Raw genomic sequence first — 21,370 nt, forward strand, 5'->3', positions numbered from 1 at the left:
GACAGCCAGGAGGACTGCAAAGATTTTCTACACAGATACAGAGAGCATTCTCATTAATGCAGATTGGTAGTTTCAGTGAAAGATTTTATGTAGACAAGAGTAAAGATTCTATCAACATCTATCAACAGAAAGTAATTTCAGTGACATGCCAGATAATTTGGCTCACCTAGAATTCCTCCTAGGAGTTCCCAGGCTGTGCACACTAGTGTTATTGCTGGCTCAGTCTTGAATAGGGTGCAACACACAACCTCACCCACAACCGGACAGCACTGTTGGCTAATACATAGGTGCGGACAGAGCTCCACCTTCCTCTCTGTCAGGCACATAGCTCCTGTGAGGGTACTAAGGGGGGAACAGGAACTGTACTTGCTGTCAAGAATCTGTCCCAACCCTGTGATGGGGATGCTCCTTGTTCCATTGATGGCCTTCCATGAACCTGTGTAGGACCTGGCCAGTCTGGCCTTTAGTGTTTTGCAAACATCTAGTGGGATTTTGGCAATTGTCACTCCATGAGGAAAGTTCCAGGTACAGTATATTTCAGAACAGAGAGACAGATATCATTTTCAGTGGTTACCGCTTGCTGTTTTCAGTGCACCAAAATAAGACAGTAGGGAGTTTAAAAGGAATAGATGTGTTGTTCCACTTATATTGATGATGTCCTGGTCTGGGGCAACATGAGAAACACGATATTATGAAAAGTTCTGATGGTGGCAAGGAGTAGGAGTTTGAGATATAATGAAGAAATGTACCATAAAAATAGCACTAGTGAGTCCACCCCAGTCTCATGGATGGACTTAGAGAAGTGAGCTCTGTCAGGCTGCTGAAACCCGGGTGTAAATGGAATGTTGTGATGTTGGTGAGTACATCTGGAAATTCACTGCAGGTGAGAATGGGAAAGACAAGGCCACAGACATGACCAAGTGCAGCTGGTGTGAGATGTGTTGGTGCAAGGGTAGACTGTTCTCTTCCTACAGGAAAGAAGCACATTTTTAAATTCAAAGTTGGAGGATCATTACTTTCAAACACACAAAACTTTTCTATACACAGATTTTATGTAGCCCAGCCTCCTAATTCCAGTCATTACACTTGGCAAAACAATTTCTATTTTGTACATGATAAAAAATTGCAGATCTGTGTTTTAAACATCAAATCTTCCTGATCATATGGGCATCGATAATGGGATTAGACCAAGTTTGAGATACAATATTAGTTAAATAAATAGGCAGATCTGTTGATAATTTGATCCTGACAAATGGTAAACCCACACCCATATTTCAATACATTTGTTTAAAGGGACACTTAAATGGTTTAGGTCCCATATTTGATATAAATTAACAGTGATGTAATCAGGTGGCAAATATTACCTGGATTTTAAATATCTTTTCTGTTTGTTTAAAAAAAACCCAACAACTGACCACCAGTAGAACACAACAGCCAACATTTTGGTAAGGCAAGTAAAACCTTTGGACAAAATTTTCTTGAATTCATATTTAGGCTCCTAAATAAAAATGGTTTGATTTTAAGAAGTGCTTAACACCCACAACTCAAGTCAATGGGATCTGCATGCACTTAGAACCTTTGAAAATTCAGTTATTTAAACAACTAAATAAAAAGCATGTATTTAGGAGCCTAATATTAGGCATGCATGTTTGAAAATTTTGGCCTACAAGTACACATTGCCTTTGCTGGCTTTTTGCAGCAGTTAAACTAACAAAAACTAGTCCCAGAGCTGTAATTATTTTTCTCAGTATGTTGATATAATGTCCTTTAGAAGACTAGCGAAGAGAGAGGTCACTTGTCACCAAAACAAAACATGCAGGGCAAGAATTATTATTTTCAAACTTCTATGAAGGTATCATAAGCAATGCAAAAGTAAGGTGGAAAAAAAAATCCTGCGGTAGAACTGGGCACTTAAAAAAGATTAAAGAGAAATAAACACAGAACCCAATCTAGATGGCAAAGCCTAATGAGGAGGGACTCACTCAGAGATAAACAAAACCTAGTCTTTTAGTTTTGAAGTACAAAGGAAGACCCATACATTATTCGAATTTAAAAAGCCTCTGAAATGAATTAAATTGACTTTAAAAGGCTTGATTTTGCTCTTGGGCACATGTAAAGGCAGTAGCTGATTTTAAAACATGCACAGGGATCCTTGCTAGAATACTGGAAAGGGAATGGAAAAAATTAGATTTCTTCCATTTCTCAAGGAACACATCTTCCAGAATTTGAGTAGGTTTGGCCTGCACTACAAAGTTTGGGTTAGTATTTGGATCTGAACCCACTTAGAGCTGACAGACTTTTGGACATTTTGAACTTTTGGAGTTCAGCTTACAGGACAGAACTTCAATCAAAAAAGTTTCAATATCACCTAGATTCCAGGGTGCAGACGAGTATATTTTCCATTTGTCACCATCTAGACTGGCCTCCAATGCTTGCATTGCTTCTGGAATAATGCGGGAAAAAGCTTTGGGAGGTTGTATGGTAAAAGACAAGAGATCTGTGAGAAGTATACTTAGGCACTGTATAAATAAGAACCAAGAAATCCAATTGCAGGAAGCCAAGATTATGAAATAGATTTAGCTGCACCAGAGAAGCTACTGGCCAGTGCATGTGCTTTCTGTCTCACGTACAAGATCCAACCTATTTAATTGTAATAAGGTGTTTATTTATAATACACTGTGACAAACGGTTTTATTTTTATGAGTATGATGCATGCCTCTGTGTGTGTTTATGCTGGGTTACTTGCTATGGAGTCAGATCAAGAGGAGTTGTTACAGAAACTGAGCAGAAGATGTACAACAATGGTCTAAATAAGTAACATCCCAGCAAAAATTCAAACACAACAGCCAGGTTCAAAGCTTTGAAGAGGCAACTCCTCTGCTGAATCCTGGAAACATAGCTGTTATGCCAAAGCTGAGAACAGAAAAATCAAAAGGAACACTATAACACTAGAAAACCTCAAAGACCTTAGAAAAAGGAGGGGGTCTGGGTGAGCTGCAAGGGACTTCCCAGGGTGTCAGTGAAAAGATGACAGGTTGGCAATCACAGAGACAGAGGGAGGTTAGCTGCAAGGGCAAAGAGGGACCTCCAAACTAAACAACGATCAACCACCAAGTCAGGCAAGACTTATACATTTTGGCTTTGCAAAAAGAAAAGGAGTACTTGTGTCAAATAAATTGGTTAGTCTCTAAGGTGCCACAAGTACTCCTTTTCTTTTTGCGAATACAGACTAACACGGCTGTTACTCTGAAACCTGTCATTTTGGCTTTGATTTACTTTCTTGATCCAACGCGCCTAAATATCATACTCCTGTTTTCTAATTAATAATGGCTTGTTTTGAAAAGGTCGTCCTGTGTCACCGAAAATATCTGCTGGTTGCATACCTCCAAGGGAGGGAAAGTCTCCCACAGGGTTCCAAGCTACTTTAGATCTGCTGAAAAAGCCACAGTGAGACACAGAGGTGCTGAAGCCACAGACCCAATCTCAAAGTAGCAGAATCACAGGGCCCTTCCTTGAGAAAAGTGGAAGCCCGGGGCCTATCACCAAGAGAGAGACACTTCCAGAAAAACTGTTTAAAGACCAGTGGCAGGTGCAGCCCTGTGGCTCTGTGACAATAATATTATAACAATATTCTCCCATTGCTGGATAAATGTAGAGGTGAATGGAAAAAAATAATCATGGTGAAATAAAAACATTTACTTTTAAAGAAAAAATTATTTAGCCCAATACAGCATTTGATATCTCATCAATTTTATTCTTCTTATAATATAAAAGATTCATTATGTACATTCTGTCCTATGGTCTCATGGATGCTAATTCAGCAGTAACAACTGTTCAGCGTCAGCATAAAAAGCTGCATCACTGGCTTTGAGAACAGGCTTATTTTTCATAAGAATCAAGGAGGAAAAACAGTTGAGAAAAATCTATGAGTGCAGATCTTTTGTTGCAGTTACTGCTTAAGTCCCTTGAATTTTTGTTTAAAGTTTGATTAGCATCAGAAATCCTGAAACTTGACTGGCTGACACATTTCACCTGTTCACAAGAGCATATAACAATAGCTTTTCACAGTGTTTTACTCATGTGCGTAACATTAAATTTGAAGCTCATTTCCACAGGAGCAGCTGCAAAACTTGGAAAGTCTCTCCTCTGGGAAGATGCACCATGGTTCCATGTTTAACAGGTGGAAGGATGCTCTTTTGGGTCAGAGCATAGGACAAGGACTCAGAAAAGCTGTGCTTTTACCAGATCTGCCACACAGATGTCTTGTTTCAGATCTTGGACAAGTCATTTGGAACCTGGTTGCACAAGCTTTTGAGCACCCTCAAGTCCCAGGGCACTCAGCACCTCGTGAGATCAGAGCATTACCTACTCTGTATTATAGTTCCCCCATTGGTAAAACTGGCCTAATATTTGACTCGTAATGTTTAATTCTTAGTCCAAAATTTTCTGAAGTGGCCACTGTCTTAGTTGTGCCCAACTTGAGACACCTTGGGCCTGATTTTCATGAGTGCTGAGCATCCACAGCTTCTCCTAACTTCAGCGGCAGTTGTGAGTGTTCAGCACTTCTGAAAGTCAGGCCCCAGGCAGCTCAAGCAGTGCACCAAAAAAAAAAAAAAAAAAAAGTCACCTGGAGTCAGTGATCACTGTCAAAAAAGTTGACTTTAGAGTTTGACCCATTTTGAGATCTTTTAATTGAAGGCACGATATGTAAGCACAAATCGTTACTTAAAACTTCGTAAGTGGGTTAATTAGCAGGACATGTTTATAGTACTTTGCTACCAATTTTTTTTTTTTTTAAGAGGCAATACAGGAGATAGTACTTCTAAACTACTACATGCTACAAGGGGCCACAGCAATGGTTCCCTCAACCCACCCAGCAATATTGTTTACCTGTCCAACTATACTCTCAGCCCAGCAGAAGCAGCTGTCCTATCTCGGGGCCTCTCCTTCTGCCCCTCCACCCCCACGAACATGATACAGTTCTGTGGTGACCTAGAATCCTATTTTCGACGTCTCCGACTCAAAGAATATTTCCAAAATACCTCTGAACAACATACTAATCCACAGAGGCCTCCCTACCAACATTACAAAAAGAAGGATTCTAGGTGGACTCCTCCTGAAGGTCAAAACAGCAGACTGGACTTCTACATAGAGTGCATCCGCCAATGTGCACGGGCTGAAATTGTGGAAAAACAGCATCACTTGCCCCATAAGCTCAGACGTGCAGAACACAATGCCATCCACAGCCTCAGAAACAACTCTGACATCATAATCAAAAAGGCTGACAAAGGAGGTGCTGTTGTCATCATGAATAGGTCGGAATATGAACAAAAGGCTGCTCGGCAGCTCTCCAACACCACTTTCTACAAGCCATTACCCTATGATCCCACTGAGAGTTACCAAAAGCAACTACAGCATTTGCTCAAGAAACTTCCTGAAAAAGCACAAGATCAAATCCGCACAGACACACCCCTGGAACCCTGACCTGGGATATCCTATCTACTACCCAAGATCCATAAACCTGGAAATCCTGGGCGCCCCATCATCTCAGGCATTGGCACCCTGACAGCAGGATTGTCTGGCTATGTAGACTCCCTCCTCAGGCCCTACGCTACCAGCACTCCCAGCTACCTTCGAGACACCACTGACTTCCTGAGGAAACTACAATCCATCGGTGATCTTCCTGATAACACCATACTGGCCACTATGGATGTAGAAGCCCTCTACACCAACATTCCACACAAAGATGGACTACAAGCCGTCAAGAACACTATCTCCGATAATGTCACAGCTAACCTGGTGGCTGAACTTTGTGAGTTTGTCCTTACCCATAACTATTTTACATTTGGGGACAATGTATACCTTCAAATCAGCGGCACCCGCATGGCCCCATAGTATGCCAACATTTTTATGGCTGATTTAGAACAACGCTTCCTCAGCTCCCGTCCCCTAACGCCCCTACTCTACTTGCGCTATATTGATGACATCTTCATCATCTGGACCCATGGAAAAGAAGCCCTTGAGGAATTCCACCATGATTTCAACAATTTCCATCCCACCGTCAACCTCAGCCTGGTCCAGTCCACACAAGAGATCCACTTCCTGGACACTACAGTGCTAATAAACAATGGTCACATAACCACCACCCTATACCGGAAACCTACTGACCGCTATCCCTACCTACATGCCTCCAGCTTTCACCCTGACCACACCACACGATCCATCATCTACAGCCAAGCTCTGCAATACAACCGCATTTGCTCCAACCCCTCAGACAGAGACAAACACCTACAAGATCTCTATCAAGCATTCTTACAACTACAATACCCACCTGCGGAAGTGAAGAAACAGATTGATAGAGCCAGAAGAGTTCCCAGAAGTCACCTACTACAGGACAGGCCTAACAAAGAAAATAACAGAACGCCACTAGCCGTCACCTTCAGCCCCCAACTAAAACCCCTCCAACGCATTATTAAGGATCTACAACCTATTCTGAAGGATGACCCAACACTCTCACAAATCTTGGGAGGCAGGCCAGTCCTTGTCTACAGACAGCCCCCCAACCTGAAGCAAATACTCACCAACAACCACATACCACACAACAGAACCACTAACTCAGGAACCTATCCTTGCAACAAAGCCCGTTGCCAACTGTGCCCACATATCTATTCAGGGGACACCATCACAGGGCCTAATAACATCAGCCACACTATCAGAGGCTCGTTCACCTGCACATCCACCAATGTGATATATGCCATCCTGTGCCAGCAATGCCCCTCTGCCATGTACATTGGTCAAACTGGACAGTCTCTACGTAAAAGAATAAATGGACACAAATCAGATGTCAAGAATTATAACATTCATAAACCAGTTGGAGAACGCTTCAATCTCTCTGGTCACGCAATTACAGACATGAAGGTCACTATCTTACAACAAAAAAAACTTCAAATCCAGACTCCAGCGAGAAACTGCTGAATTGGAATTCATTTGCAAATTGGATACTATTAATTTAGGCTTAAATAGAGACTGGGAGTGGCTAAGTCATTATGCAAGGTAGCCTATTTCCCCTTGTTTTTTCCTACCCCCCCCCAGACGTTCTGGTTAAACTTGGATTTATGCTGGAAATGGCCCACCTTGATTATCATGCACATTGTAGGGAGAGTGGTCACTTTGGATGGGCTATTACCAGCAGGAGAATGAGTTGGGGGGGGGTGAGAAAACCTGGATTTGTGCTGGAAATGGCCCATCTTGATTATCATGCACATTGTAGGGAGAGTGGTCACTTTGGATGGGCTATTACCAGCAGGAGAGTGAGTTTGTGTGGGGGGTGGGGGGGGCGCGGAGGGTGAGAAAACCTGGATTTGTACTGGAAATGGCCCAACTTGATTATCATACACATTGTAAGGAGAGTGATCACTTTAGATAAGTTATTACCAGCAGGAGAGTGGGGTGGGAGGAGGTATTGTTTCATGGTCTCTGTGTATATAATGTCTTCTGCAGTTTCCACAGTATGCATCCGATGAAGTGAGCTGTAGCTCACGAAAGCTTATGCTCAAATAAATTGGTTAGTCTCTAAGATGCCACAAGTATTCCTTTTCTTTTTGCGAATACAGACTAACACGGCTGTTACTCTGAAACCTACTTCTAAACTGGTGACATCCCCACAGAAATAAAAAAAAAGCAACTAACAACAATCTACACCGATCAACGTTGGTGTGGTTTAGAGATGCATTCTATCTTACCTTGACATGGTGAATAAGATGTTCTGCTTCATTCACTTTATATGTCTCTATTCCTAGCTCCTTAGACAACCGCAGGATGCGATTTTGTGTTGGCCCCACGTATGCTCCTCCAAGGTCCACATACTGGACTTGCTCATTCTGGTTTCCCAAAAAAAACAAAAGAAGGAAGATAAGCCCTTTGCAATCAATCATGAGATAAACAATGTAATCCAGAGGAACTATTTATGTTAATTGAGTATTTGAGGCCAGATTCCCTGCCCTCTGCCCCTGACCAGGAAAAAACCTGCAAGAGGAAGCCACAGAGGTGAAAACTCTGCATTGGTTCTCTTCAGAGACATTTCTCCAGAGCATCTCTCCAAGGGGATATTTTGCTACATACATAGTCATCTTTTCCTTCCATGCGGAACAGGTGGGAGGGGAGGTGTGATAACCCCAGAACCTGCAAATATCCTGGAAAATTCTGTCGCCACAGAAACCCCATACTTTTTCTCACCCCTGGTTCTGCACTGTCAAGGACTTCCCTACCTGCCACTGCCCTGGAATTCTACCCTCATGAGGGGTTCTTCAGTATGCAGGAGGCTCTGCTCAAATAATCAGTGCAATAATTTAGATAATATGTGTGGGGATAATTACCCTTGCAGTGAAAGTTCTTCCTCCAACTCTGTCACGGGCTTCCAACACCACAACACTCAGCCCTGACTCAGTCAGCAACTTGGCTGCTGACAGACCTAAAGGACAAATGAGAAACAACACTGAACAACTCCGCACAGTGGATTCTGTAGCCTGCATGGCTTCTAGACAGTCAGTAGTCAACACCCCCAGCCATTTAGTAAGAGGTGTCATGAATTTTGACTATAAAGAGCTTGTAAGGGGGGGAAAAAATCCCAAAAGGCAACTAAAGGTGTATATAAAATAAGATAGTGGTCACATTTTCACATGTTCCAAGCACCTTCAGCTCCCAGTGGCTTCAACTGGGCAGAGTGAGCTTAGCCCCTCTGAAAGGCAGCTCTAGCTGGGTAAAAATGAGAGAAACAGTCATTTTGTTGTACACGGAACACACATACATGTGCAGTTCTCTGCAGGGGGGGAAAGCATTTTATTCTCTAATTCTGTTCTTTAATTTCTGAAAGTGTTGTCTTTTTTTTTAAACCCGCCAGGTAAAATGGATGGAGTCAAGTTTATACAGGCCTAGTATCAGAGGGGCAGACGGGTTAGTCTGTATCCACAAAAACAACACGGTGGGTCTGGTGCCACCAGACACCTCGTTGTTTTTACGGTCTAAAGATCCTTCTGGAAACAAACAGATTGGAGCTCTGAAAAATGCAGTGTCCATCATAACAGACCATTATTAAATCTGCCAAAACAAGAATCAATGATATTATTAATCATTTATATTACAATAGCATCCAAAGGCTCCAATTAGGAATGGGGCTTAATCTGCTTATCATGCTGATGTATTGTCAGTATTGTCTGTTGTTGTCTTCTGCTCTCTCCCCAGCTACTTGTTGCATCCACCCTGTTGTCTCTCATCTCATACATAGATTCTAAGTTCTTTGGGGCAGGAATCATCTTTTTGTCATGTGTCTGTACAGCATCTAGCACAACACGACCCAAATCCATGATGGGAGCCGCTAGATGCCACTGTAATAAATAATAATTATACCTAGCTCTTATATATCACTTTTCATTAATAGATTTCAAAGCACTTTACAAAAGAAGGTAAATATAATTACCCAGATTTTATTAATAATGATAATGCTGAATGAAGAGACAATCTTTTGCCCAGAGAACTTAGAACCTAAACGATACACATACAGCCAAAGGGTTGGGGACAATGATATAACTTCGAAATAAATTAACATGGCATCATTTTGTTAGCTACATTTTGGGGGGGGGGGGGGATGTGAGAAAGCTGTTTTAAAATGCAATAAGAGTTGCAATGGGGAAAACATACAAACGGTAACCCTGTTTCTGGACCAAATTCAGAATTTTACCTTTTGTGTGGACTCAGGGGTTATTTTTTAAACTCCTATGAACAGAGTGAGCAAGTATTGACTCCATAAAGCAAAGTCCAGGAAAAAATCTCTTATGTGATGTGAAATCTTGTTAGCTGTTCAGAACTGTACACATTTCAGCACAGCTGCTGGTTTACCTGTCATTTTTTCTTGGATTGCAAACAAAACGCCATCCCTTTAACTTTGCCTAAGATTTTAGAGTTTAGACAAACAGATCAACATAAAGGAACGTGTCTAAAAATATGACTAATGCCCTTATTGTTCAGATTTCTTCTGCAGGATATTTTATATTAAAATGGTATTTTTTCCAGAGAGATTTCTACACACTCATTGTTATGTAAGGAACAGTGCAGATTTCACCTAAGAAAAAAAGCACCAGCTATCTTTTTTCACCAATTCAGAGGACAATAATTTAGTGCAGCTTCCATTACAGACTTGCTTAGTTCAAAAGAAAAGAGTTTTTCTACATCCAATTCACATAATGAAAAAGACATACTGAGTGCTGCCATGGTAATGCAGTAGCCTTAACTCTGATTCCTCCATGAGGATCAATACCTAGAAAATTAATACACACAATAAAGAAGCAAAGAGGACAGGTCTTATCTGAAGCCTCAGACTCCTCCTACCAGCTTCCTTAAAATAAGACAAATAAGACTGACAAGTGAGACAACAAAAGTGGTGATCTTTTGTCAGTTGTTCAAAGCATAGAGATAGGTTCAAACTTTGTCCAATGCAGAATCCAAACTCAGATCTGATTCAAATTTTTCCACTGCCCCCCACTCTGTCTGAGATAAAAAGAAGCCCCAGAGACAAGCACACCTGAACTTTGGGGTGTTCTAAAGTGGATCCAAATTTTAGAGCTCAGATCCAACTTTATCCAGAGCCAGTATACATTTCATTAGGATTGTAAAACTCTTTCAATTTTAAACCTTAGTATTCCTATGAGAATTGTATTGCAAAACACAGGATAAGTTGAACCTCCAGTACTTTCTAAATGATATTTACGGCATTTCCGTATAGTTTCTGTGTATTGAGGAAAGCCTATTGTTGTTCCTTGGATTGTTAAAGCTGCATACAACAGGTCAGTCATGACTTTCCTTCTCCCTCAAACTAAGCTCAACAACTCTGCAGCATACTACCATTGTCTATGAAGGAGTAAATGGATCATTTTTTAAAATCTCTCTTCAGGTTCATTTATCTCTTTCTGCAGAAAATCACATGGAAATGGGTTCCTGGGGGAAGCAAAAATATCTTCCTACAGGGACACTTTGATAAATAATTTGAAGAGGGGTCAACATGCACACATTCTTCCCCCACAGACCAAACAGTGGATTATCTCTTCAGATCCTGAGGATTATCAGGGAATCCACAGGAAAACAAGGCCACCTGCATGAAGCCCTTGTGTCCATCAACATCAGCTCTTCGGCTACCAAGATTTCATTTGCCATAGCAGCCCACAAGATGGGGGAGTTCTGAAACATGGAGGAGGACCATGGATTCTATTTTAAGCTCTTTGATGGCTCCCATTGTCATATTACCTGAGCATGGCACAAGCTGTAAGGTATTTATCCTCACAAATCCCTTGCGAGGTAAGGAAGTGTTAGTATCTCTATCTGTAAGATGGGGAACTAAAGCACACAGAGCCTAAGTGACTAGCCCACAGTCACAGAGCAGAAACTTGAACCCCTGTCTCCAGAGTCCCAGACTACTGCCTTAACCACTTGCCCATCCTTCTTCTCTGATACTCGACAGACCTTTGAGGTTTGGGACATCAACCCCACAGTCCTTCCCTTGGCTCTCCTCTTCTTCCAACAGCACAAGGATTTCAGGAATATGATAATCTCCTTCCATTCCTTCCAGTAATATCCATACCACAAGTTTTTAATGTGAGAGTTGTTTTTTCAACAGTCAATTCTTCCAGGTAAGTGTGTTTTCTGGAATCAGTAATCTTTTCATGGCGTGAAGGCCACACACACACACACACACACACACAACAGTAACACCTAGAGGCCACACCCAAGATCAGGGCCCCGTTGTGCTAGGCACTACACAGAGACAGGCCCTCCCTTGAAGATTTTACAATCTAAACAGACAAAATGATGACGGATTATCATCCCCATGTCATAGATGGGGAAGTAAGGCAAAGAAAGATTAAGTGATTTGCCGTTCACCATGCAAAGTGTGCCTATTAGAGGTGGCAACAGAAGCCACATTTCTCAAATTCCAGTCCAATACCTTAGCCACAAGATCATCTTTCCCTTCTGTCTCTCACACAGTCTTCTAAAGATTTAGCATTTTCATGGTCGTTAATTAATAGGAACATAGGAACTGCAAGACTGGATCATACCAGTGGTCCATCTAATCCACTGTTCTGTCTCTGGCTGTGGCCAGTACAAGATGCTTCAGAGAATGTAGGATAATCTGGCTCCCACATTAGGTCTCACCCTGATCTCTAATATTTAGCGTTCCTGATCTATCTTCTTTATACCTTTCTTTATTTTATCATGTCCTATCATCAGTCTCCTTTCTAAGGTAAACAATCTCTAATGTCTGTAACTTGAAAATTATCAACAAATTCCTCAGTTTTACTTCTTCTGGGACCTAAGTAGTGCTGCCCCTGCTTCCTGCCATGGGTGCTGGGGGGAAATCTGCAGCAAGAAGCCAGCCAGAGATTCCAGCCAGTAGGAGCAGAAGCAGCCAAAGGAGGACTCTCTGGAACTCTGGACATTTGGAGAACTTTCTACAGTTATGATTGGACTTTCTCTGTCCTTACTTCAACCCTCCCCCAAAGTCTCTTCAATTCAGCTTCACTCCACACATGCCCCTCTTCCTTCTTGTCCCCTCACTCCTTTCCCTTTAATGTCCCCTCTTCCTTCCCTTTAGCTGACCCAGCCTTAAGTAACCCCGCCGCCCAAAAGAGGAACTAGCATGTTATTTGCTGCCACCACAGAGTTTACTCTGCTTGTATGTTCTACCCCTTCCCCCACCTTGTGTTCTGTCTTGTCTATTTAGATTTGAAGCTCTTTGGGGCAGGAACTGTCTGCTACTCTGAGTTTGTACAGTGCCTCGCACAATGAGATCCTGTTCTTGGTTGACCCTCAAGCACAACTGTAATAAACATGAATCATAGAATATCAGGGTTGGAAGGGACCTCAGGAGGTCATCTAGTCCAACCCCCTGCTCAAAAGCAGGACCAATCCCCAATTAAATCATCCCAGCCAGGTCTTTGTCAAGCCTGACCTTAAAAACTTCTAAGGAAGGAGATTCCACCACCTCCCTAGGTAACATATTCCAGTGTTTCACCACCCTCCTAGTGAAAAAGTTTTTCCTAATATCCAACCTAAACCTCCCCCACTGCAACTTGAGACCATTACTCCTTGTCCTGTCCTCTTCTACCACTGAGAATAGTCTAGAACCATCCTCTCTGGAACCACCTCTCAGGTAGTTGAAAGCAGCTATCAAATCCCCCCTCATTCTTCTCTTCTGCAGACTAAACAATCCCAGTTCCCTCAGCCTCTCCTCATAAGTCATGTGTTCCAGACCCCTAATCATTTTTGTTGCCCCTCGCTGGACTCTCTCCAATTTATCCACATCCTTCTTGTAGTGTGGGGACCAAAACTGGACACAGTACTCCAGATGAGGCCCCACCAATGTCCAATAGAGGGGGACGATCACGTCCCTCGATCTGCTCACTATGCCCCTACTTATACATCCCAAAATGCCATTGGCCTTCTTGGCAACAAGGGCACACTGCTGACCCATATCCAGCTTCTCGTCCACTGTCACCCCTAGGTCCTTTTCCGCAGAACTGCTGCCTAGCCATTCGGTCCCTAGTCTGTAGCTGTGCATTGGGTTCTTCCGTCCTAAGTGCAGGACCCTGCACTTATCCTTATTGAACCTCATCAGATTTCTTTTGGCCCAATCCTCCAATTTGTCTAGGTCCCTCTGTATTCTATCCCTGCCCTCCAGCGTATCTACCACTCCTCCCAGTTTAGTATCATCCGCAAATTTGCTGAGAGTGCAATCCAAACCATCCTCCAGATCATTTATGAAGATATTGAACAAAACCGGCCCCAGGACCAACCCCTGGGGCACTCCACTTGACACCGGCTGCCAACTAGACATGGAGCCATTGATCACTAGCCGTTGAGCCCGACAATCTAGCCAACTTTCTACCCACCTTATAGTGCATTCATCCAGCCCGTACTTCTTTATGATTAATAAATAAGAACCACAATAACAGGAGAAAGAATAAATGCCAGTCAATCAGATGTTCTTATTGCCTCATAAATACCAGCCAAAGGTAATAAACATCAAATGCATCTTTAACAACTTCCCAGGCCAATCTAAAATGGCATGTTGAGGGTGAGGAAAATGCACTGGTCATACTTGTCCTGTACTATTCCCTTAAATCACCGGAAGCTCATCATACATAGATGCATAGATCTCTGCAGTTGGATCTCCCTAGATCTTTTCCTCCCCTAAATAAAAAAGAAGTATGGATTTTATGAATAAACAGCAAAGATTACAATTGGGAAAAAGAAAAAAAATCTAGGAATCCAGCAAAGAAAACCCTGACAGTTTTCACACTGCTTCCAAGGGCTAGTCCCGGTACTGTACACACAACAGGTATTGATAACAGTAAAACCAAAAACCTATCATAATGTTTGTAAAGGTAAATTGAGGAAATCCTCTCAAAGGAGCTAGTGCTTTCAAAGACCTCACCCCAGATATCACTCCCACTGATGCACAGGCTAGGGTTCTACTGGTGAAGATGGTAAAACCCGTGCAGCAGAGCTACTCTATTTACCGCTGATCTCTGGGCAGGGGAACAAGCTGGTTGTGTATTTGGTTGTCATAGTAATAGCACCTTGTTGTTGCTATGGCAACTGAGTTCGATTATTAGGGGATAGCCCAGCCAGTTTTGGCTGGTTTGGTCAGTTCAGTGTGTGGAAAATAAATGACTGCTTTCATGGCTCACAGCTCTCTGTGTCTCAAGTGATTTCTTCCTAAAACTGCTGCCCCCAAGGATACAACAAAGTGGCGACGAGGGTGGGATCCCTGTGCTGCCCCAGCAACAGAAGGAAGTAGAAGTCAAGGTAGAAAAAAAAAAAAAACCCTACCAAAATCTTTTAGCTGTTGGAAGGGGGGGTGAGAACTGGCTTGTTGGCACTGACTGTGAAACCTGAAACTAAAACCATGGCTACACTTACAGGGCCACTGGGACCTTTTGAAGAGAAAATAGTGCAATGGCATGTGTATACTGAGCATTTTGAGCTTTTTGTTATTGCAAATGACATTACAGCAGAGAAGAAGGTGCCAATATTCCTAACTGTTGTGGGGGCTAAAACCTACTCCTTGCTACGCAGCTTACTACACCCTGTTAAGCCAGAGACCAAATCTTACAGTGACATTGTGGAAATCCTGGGGTCCCATTTTCCCCCAAGACCACTGGTAATTGCTGAAAGATATAGGTTCCACAAAAGAGACCGAAAAGAAGATGAAACAGTTGTACAATTTGTAGCAACTTTATAAAGGCTAGCAGAACACTGTGAATTTAAGGAGATGTTAAATGATGCCCTGTGTGACAGGTTAGTGTGTGGCCTGTACAGTGAAGCTATACGGAAGCGCCTATTGACAGAGGCTCAGCTTACCTTACAGAAGGCTGTTGATATTACAGTCTCCATGGAAAGTTCATCTCACAGTTAGCCGCACTGCTAAAACCACTTCACGAACTCCTTGAGTAGAACAAGACCTGGAAGTGGACTGAAGCCTGTAATGTTGCATTTAACAAAGCTAAAGATGCATTGCTAAATTCTGAAGTTCTAATGCACTTTGATCCATCCTTACCCTTACAATTGGCCTGTGATGCCTCCCCTTATGGAGTGGGTGCAGTCGTATCACACATTATGCCTTCGGGAGAAGAGAGACCTATTGCTTTTGCTTCACACACTCTAAGCAAAGCAGAAACTAACTATGTCCAAATCAAACGTGAGGCATTGGGAATCATTTTTGGAATTCGGAAGTTTCATCAGTACCTGTTTGGGCGGAAGTTTACTCTTCTTACAGACCATCGACCTCTGACGTCAATTTTTGGACCCTACGCAGGCATTCCCCCATTAGCTGCTAGTTGAATGCAATGTTGGGCATTGTTACTTTCAGTGCACACATATGAAATCAAATATCGGAAATCCACTCTGCACGGCAATGCAGATGGTCTCTCAAGGTTGCCTTTGCCAGTCAAACATCAAGATACTGCCCAAAAGGAAATCTTCTACTTTGAACACAGAGAATACACCCATCACTGCTACTCAGATAAAGAAGGCAACTCACGTTGACCCAGTATTGTCCCAAGTCATGGACCTGGTGATGCATGGAAAATCTCGATGAACTTCTCCAGTCTCACCCGACCTTGTTACCTACATGTCCAGGAGGACGGAGTTATTGATCCGATCTGGTTGTTTGTTGTGGGGAAGATATGTCATTATCCCACCACCACTGAGATCACAGATGTTAGAACAGCTACATTCTGGTCACTGTGGAATAGTGCGCATGAAGGAAATTGCATGAAGCTATTTTTGGTGGCCTGGATTGAACAGTGCTATTGAAGAGAAAGCAAGAGCTTGTATGTCATGTCAGGGTGTCAGGAATGCACCCCCGTGCGTGCCCCTACACCCATGGCACTGGCCTGAAAACCCGTGGCAACGTATTCATGTTGACCTTGCTGGCCCCCTTGAAGGAAGCATGTTCTTGGTGGTGGTGGATGCCCATTCTAAATGGCCAGAAGTCTCTATAATGCAGTCCACTACTGCAGAGAGTACTATCCAACAACTACGGGGACTCTTTAGTCGTTTCGGTCTGCCAGAACAACTTGTGAGCGACAACGGACTGCAGTTCATCTCTCAGGAGTTTCAAAATTTTATGAAGGCAAATGGGATACACCACATCACTTCAGCACCATATCATCCATCCACCAATGGATTAGCTGAAAGATTTGTACAGACAATGAAACAAGCTTTGAAATCAGCAAGGGAACACCAATTCATTCAAAAGCGTCTGGACACCTTCTTATTTTCCTACAGAAACACACCTCATGCAACAACCAAGGCATCCCTGGCCTTTCTAATGATGGGATGACAGCTGCGCACTTGCTTTGATCTGCTGAAACCTTCTGAATGCAGACAAACTGTGCAACGTCAGCAGCAATAGCAAGTCATCAGACGTGCACCCAGAGCAAAAGACCGAACCTTTAGCTCGGGACAGCCAGTTTTGGCTCGGAATTATACTTCTGGAACTAAATGGGTCTCTGCCATGATCATCGCTCAAACAAGACCTGTTTCCTACACAGTCAAGACTGCAGAGAATCTCATCTGGCAGCGACATGTAGATCAGCTGTTGCCAGGTCACGCCAGTCCTCAGGACACGTCTTCAGTTGAGTTGTCTGACTTCACCTCTTCTGGTGAGACATCGAATCAAGAATCGCCTGTTCCTGACTGTTCTCCTCCATTACTGCCGGCAGCTGAGATACGCCCTTGCCTGGAACAAGCTGATACCACCTCCTCACCTGTTTGCGCTATGAACCCTGAGCCCGTTGTCAGGCCTGCGCCCAAGGTACTTTCGGGTGCAGCAACACCAGAAGTTCGCCATAATCCACCTAGAGACAGAAGACCTCCTCAATGGCTGGATCTTTAGCTAAGGCAAACCCATGATTATGGGGCAACATAGTCCCCAGGGGTTATCCAGAAATGGAGGCAGTCTACCATCCTTCTCTAGTTTAGTGTTTGTTTTATTTAGGGGATGTTCTTATTAAAGGGGGAGGAATATGTTGTGTATTTGGTTGTCATGGTAATAGCACCTTGTTGCTATGGCAACTGAGTTCGATTATTAGGGGATAGCCCAGCCAGTTTTGGCTGGTTTGGTTAGTTCAGTGTGTGGAAAATAAATGGCTGCTTTCATGGCTCACAGCTCTCTGTGTCTCAAGTGATTTCTTCCTAAAGCTGCTGCCCCCAAGAATACAACAAAGCTGGCTAAAGAAAATTACAGCTCCCTACATGACATGTCTTCCCTGAGCTACCCCAAGGAGCCTATAACTAATCTCCATGATCTACCTCAGTATACCTTAAAACAAGTAAAAAACAGTTCAACGTATCGTACAATAAAAAGTGAGGAGGTCTGGCTTTCTCTTTCCCTCTCCCCTCTCTCTGTTGTGAGAGGAAAATAGTTGATCTGGACATATCTTAGGGTCCAAGACTAGAGAAGCCTTTCACTGAAGTATTTTTAAGTAAAACAAATATAATTACAAGAATTGAATATCTGCTGCTTAATCCAGTCATTATAAAGAACTACAATAATCAGAGGATTATCGCTACAATCTCAGGCAACACACCTGTGAGAATTCTGTTTCATAATTCTCTTAAACTTTAAAATGGAAAACTACAGGTAATGCCTGCTTTATTATGTTCAACTTTACCCGCATCATTTCACTTCTCTTTATTTTGTTATGCAATGCATTTGCCAGGCAACTACACAAGGAAAAACAGGTTTGATTATGTTAGAACCATTACCACTTGTTGGAGAAGGAGAGAGGAATAACATCAGTCTACTTGAAACCAAGAAACATCTACCATGTTACCTGTGGATTCCTACTTCATTCTCAAACTATTTCTAATCTACTATATGCTAGGATGTGAGATAACAGATTCTCACTTACTTTGGAGGCTGCTGACAGAGTAGCCAGAATTAAATCAGTACTGAAAAAAACAAATACTTTGAGGCTCAGAATTTCAGGTGCGCTCCATGCCATGAAACAAACTCAGTATGAGCCTTTAGCACAAAACACACTTAGAAAGTGGCATGACAAACTCAGTCTATTGGACCTGTACATCCTTTCAAGAGTAGGAGAGAATTTGAGTAATGTAACTGAAAGCTTCACAAAACTTGGGGGAGGAAGAGCGGAGAAATGGCATAATGAATGCATCTCCTTCATACAATTACTGGTTAAATCCAGGGAGATTAACTGAGATGGCTAAGGAAAGTAGAGAGGCATTGCCTACCCCAAGTATTAAAAAAAATCACAAGTCAAGCCCCACTAAACCACGAGACTCACTTAAAAGCATGAGATTTTAAAATAATACATTTGGGGCTCTTTTTGTTCGCCTTGTGGTTTCTGAGCTGTAGCAGTCACATTTTCATGTTATTTTCTATAGTCAAGAGGGCTAGAAATTTACTTTCTTTTTTCAAATGAAAGCTGACATTCCCACAAAATCAACCGACTTCAAGAGCTGAAGCTTTCAGAAAAAAATCCTAATTTTATGGTAAATCTCATATTTGGGGTTGTCAACACTGCTGGGGAGAGGGAGGAGAGCACGCGGGGAAATAAACTGCAATGAGGACTACACTTCTTCACCACAATAGTCACTATCTATAATCTCTGATGCTCTACTTCTCAGTCTGGAGCTAACAGCAGACAACAGAGTCAATAAATGCAATATGAATACATTAATTTGATTAAAATTGAAGTTGCAGAGCATAATGCAATACAGCTATCTTAACACTTCAGAAGAACTTCCAAGGAGAATCCATGTATTTTTGGTTGAGACAATTACAAGGTTCTATGGAAAGCACAGAGGGAAAGAAAGAAGAACATACCCCAAAGAGGCGAAGTGGGGGTGGTGGGAAAAACAGTCACGGCTCCATGAATCAGGGGAACCAACCCCCTATGCCAATTTCACAGGCTACAAAAACTAGCTCTGTTAATGGACAATATGTTAGCTTTTGTTCAGACCTCATTACTCTAAAATTAAAATACAAAGCCTGTCTGGTTACACTTTTGGCTCCCTGACCTACTTTTTAGCATTTTTTTTAAAACACCCTCCAAGTTTAATCTCAGAAGCATGATATATGGTGCAGCTGACTACAAGACTGAAAGCAACAGACCTTAGGGCAGAGAAGTGGAGAGGACACTCATCTTTTGTTCACAGCTAAGCAGCAATTTCCCATGTTTTGTTTTTCTTTGCAATGCCCCAGATCGTCTTTATTGCATTACTGTGCTAGAAACTGGTATTTAATAATATTGTTTTTATGTTGCTGACTGCTCTAATGAACACAACCTGATTACCACTCAGCAACTGAGAGATTGAACCTGGCACTGACCACCTTTACCTCTGTGCTTGCTCACTGTTAGTCAACAGAAATGTTTTCTTGGAAATAATGGCTTGTGACACCATCACTGGCAAGATCATATATTCGTTTTTAAAGCCCTAACCTTGGCCCAGTTTCAATTTGATGGGAGAGGTGGGTTATGCAAGCATTTTTTAATTTTTATAGACTTTACTGAAAGGTTGAGGTTTTTTGCTCTTTCAAAGAAGATGACAAGTGTGCATTATGTTTTCAGTAGACACACTGTGATCTGTACACAAGCAACAGTGATGGAGGAGAGTTAACTGGCTGAAAATCGGTTCACACGACAGTGATGTGGCTAAGGCAAATGAGGACATAATAGATAGTCCCACCTTTTACCCCTGAAGAGAGAGGCTTGCATCTTGGTGACATTTCAACATCCAAGTTGCTCCTGCATTTCTAGGTGACAGTATTGCTCAAAAGTGCAATCATGGAGGTACGCTCTCAGCCAGGATGCTATTGAGAACTTCTATGATGTGCTACAGCATGGCCTGGATACTTATGAGGCTGAGAAGCCATGAACTATCTGATGCCATTTATTGAACTAACACATACATAATACATAAGCTTTCAGGAAGAGGACAGTCCTTTCACCATGGCATTTTATATGATGGTTCAATTAAATAGAAGAGGTCCATGTTAGCTAGCTTGTTAGCCTTAATTCTTCAGGAAATCTGCATTATATTAAATACCTTAGAGGTTAGCGGTTAGATTTAATAATTTTATTAAGATGATAAAATAAAAAGAAAACAGTACAGAGTTTAAGCATAGAAGTTTCTGGTTATCAGGGAATAACATATAGATTATCAAGGGGTGCAAAGTTCAGTTTAGGATCAGGTGGTGTAAGGAATACATAATCTGCAATATCCCCGATTGGGGGTAAAAGGTTAACGGATCAAAGAACAGACATTGAGATATGAGGGTATGTTGTTCATATAATGGCTATGTTCAGGTGTGGAGTATAATGAGTGGATACGATGATGAGGATGAATTTACGCTTGTAAGCAGTGTCAGGATGAGCTCCACCCTGACATCTGGTGGTGAGGTGTGGCAAGTTGTGGAAAAGAACTTCAAAGGGGCCGATCTCATTTGCATAGGCACACCCACCACGCCTAGAATGAGACCATAGCTGCCCAAATGGTCACTTTGGCTGCTGTGGGATCCCCAGTGTCTCTGTTATTGGGGCAGGAAGAATAAATTGTTATTACCCTGATTATGGGAACTGTGCTTGGAACTGTACGTGGCCTTTTGTTATGATGGAGGGATTCACCATCAACTAAGTAGCACTCGCTAGGCAAGGGTCATGGGTTCCGAAACTGTGTGAATGGAGAGAGGCTGGGGACAAGTATTAATACTTGGTGGCATAGGCCCCTTGGTGAGGGCCTTACATGCTAATTGCACTTCCTCCTCTCTCCACTGTGGAATATCAGAGCT

At 42.4% G+C, this 21,370-nt stretch overlaps 1 protein-coding gene across 1 annotated transcript in view; it reads right to left on the minus strand.

Annotated features, from left to right (window-relative positions):
- The window catches only part of LOC125642900 (amine oxidase [flavin-containing] B-like), an 83,291-nt gene that overhangs the window by 38,502 nt on the left and 23,419 nt on the right, over positions 1 to 21,370 (minus strand). Inside the window, exons 2-3 of the mRNA XM_048864829.2 lie at positions 8,376 to 8,470; positions 7,743 to 7,880 (exon numbers count right to left, since the gene is read on the minus strand). Of these exons, the coding sequence (XP_048720786.1) occupies positions 7,743 to 7,880; positions 8,376 to 8,470 (233 nt within the window). The remainder of the gene's footprint in view (positions 1 to 7,742; positions 7,881 to 8,375; positions 8,471 to 21,370) is intronic.

The sequence above is a fragment of the Caretta caretta genome, chromosome 1 (assembly GCF_965140235.1).
Source record: "Caretta caretta isolate rCarCar2 chromosome 1, rCarCar1.hap1, whole genome shotgun sequence".
Classification (NCBI taxonomy): Eukaryota; Metazoa; Chordata; order Testudines; family Cheloniidae; genus Caretta; species Caretta caretta.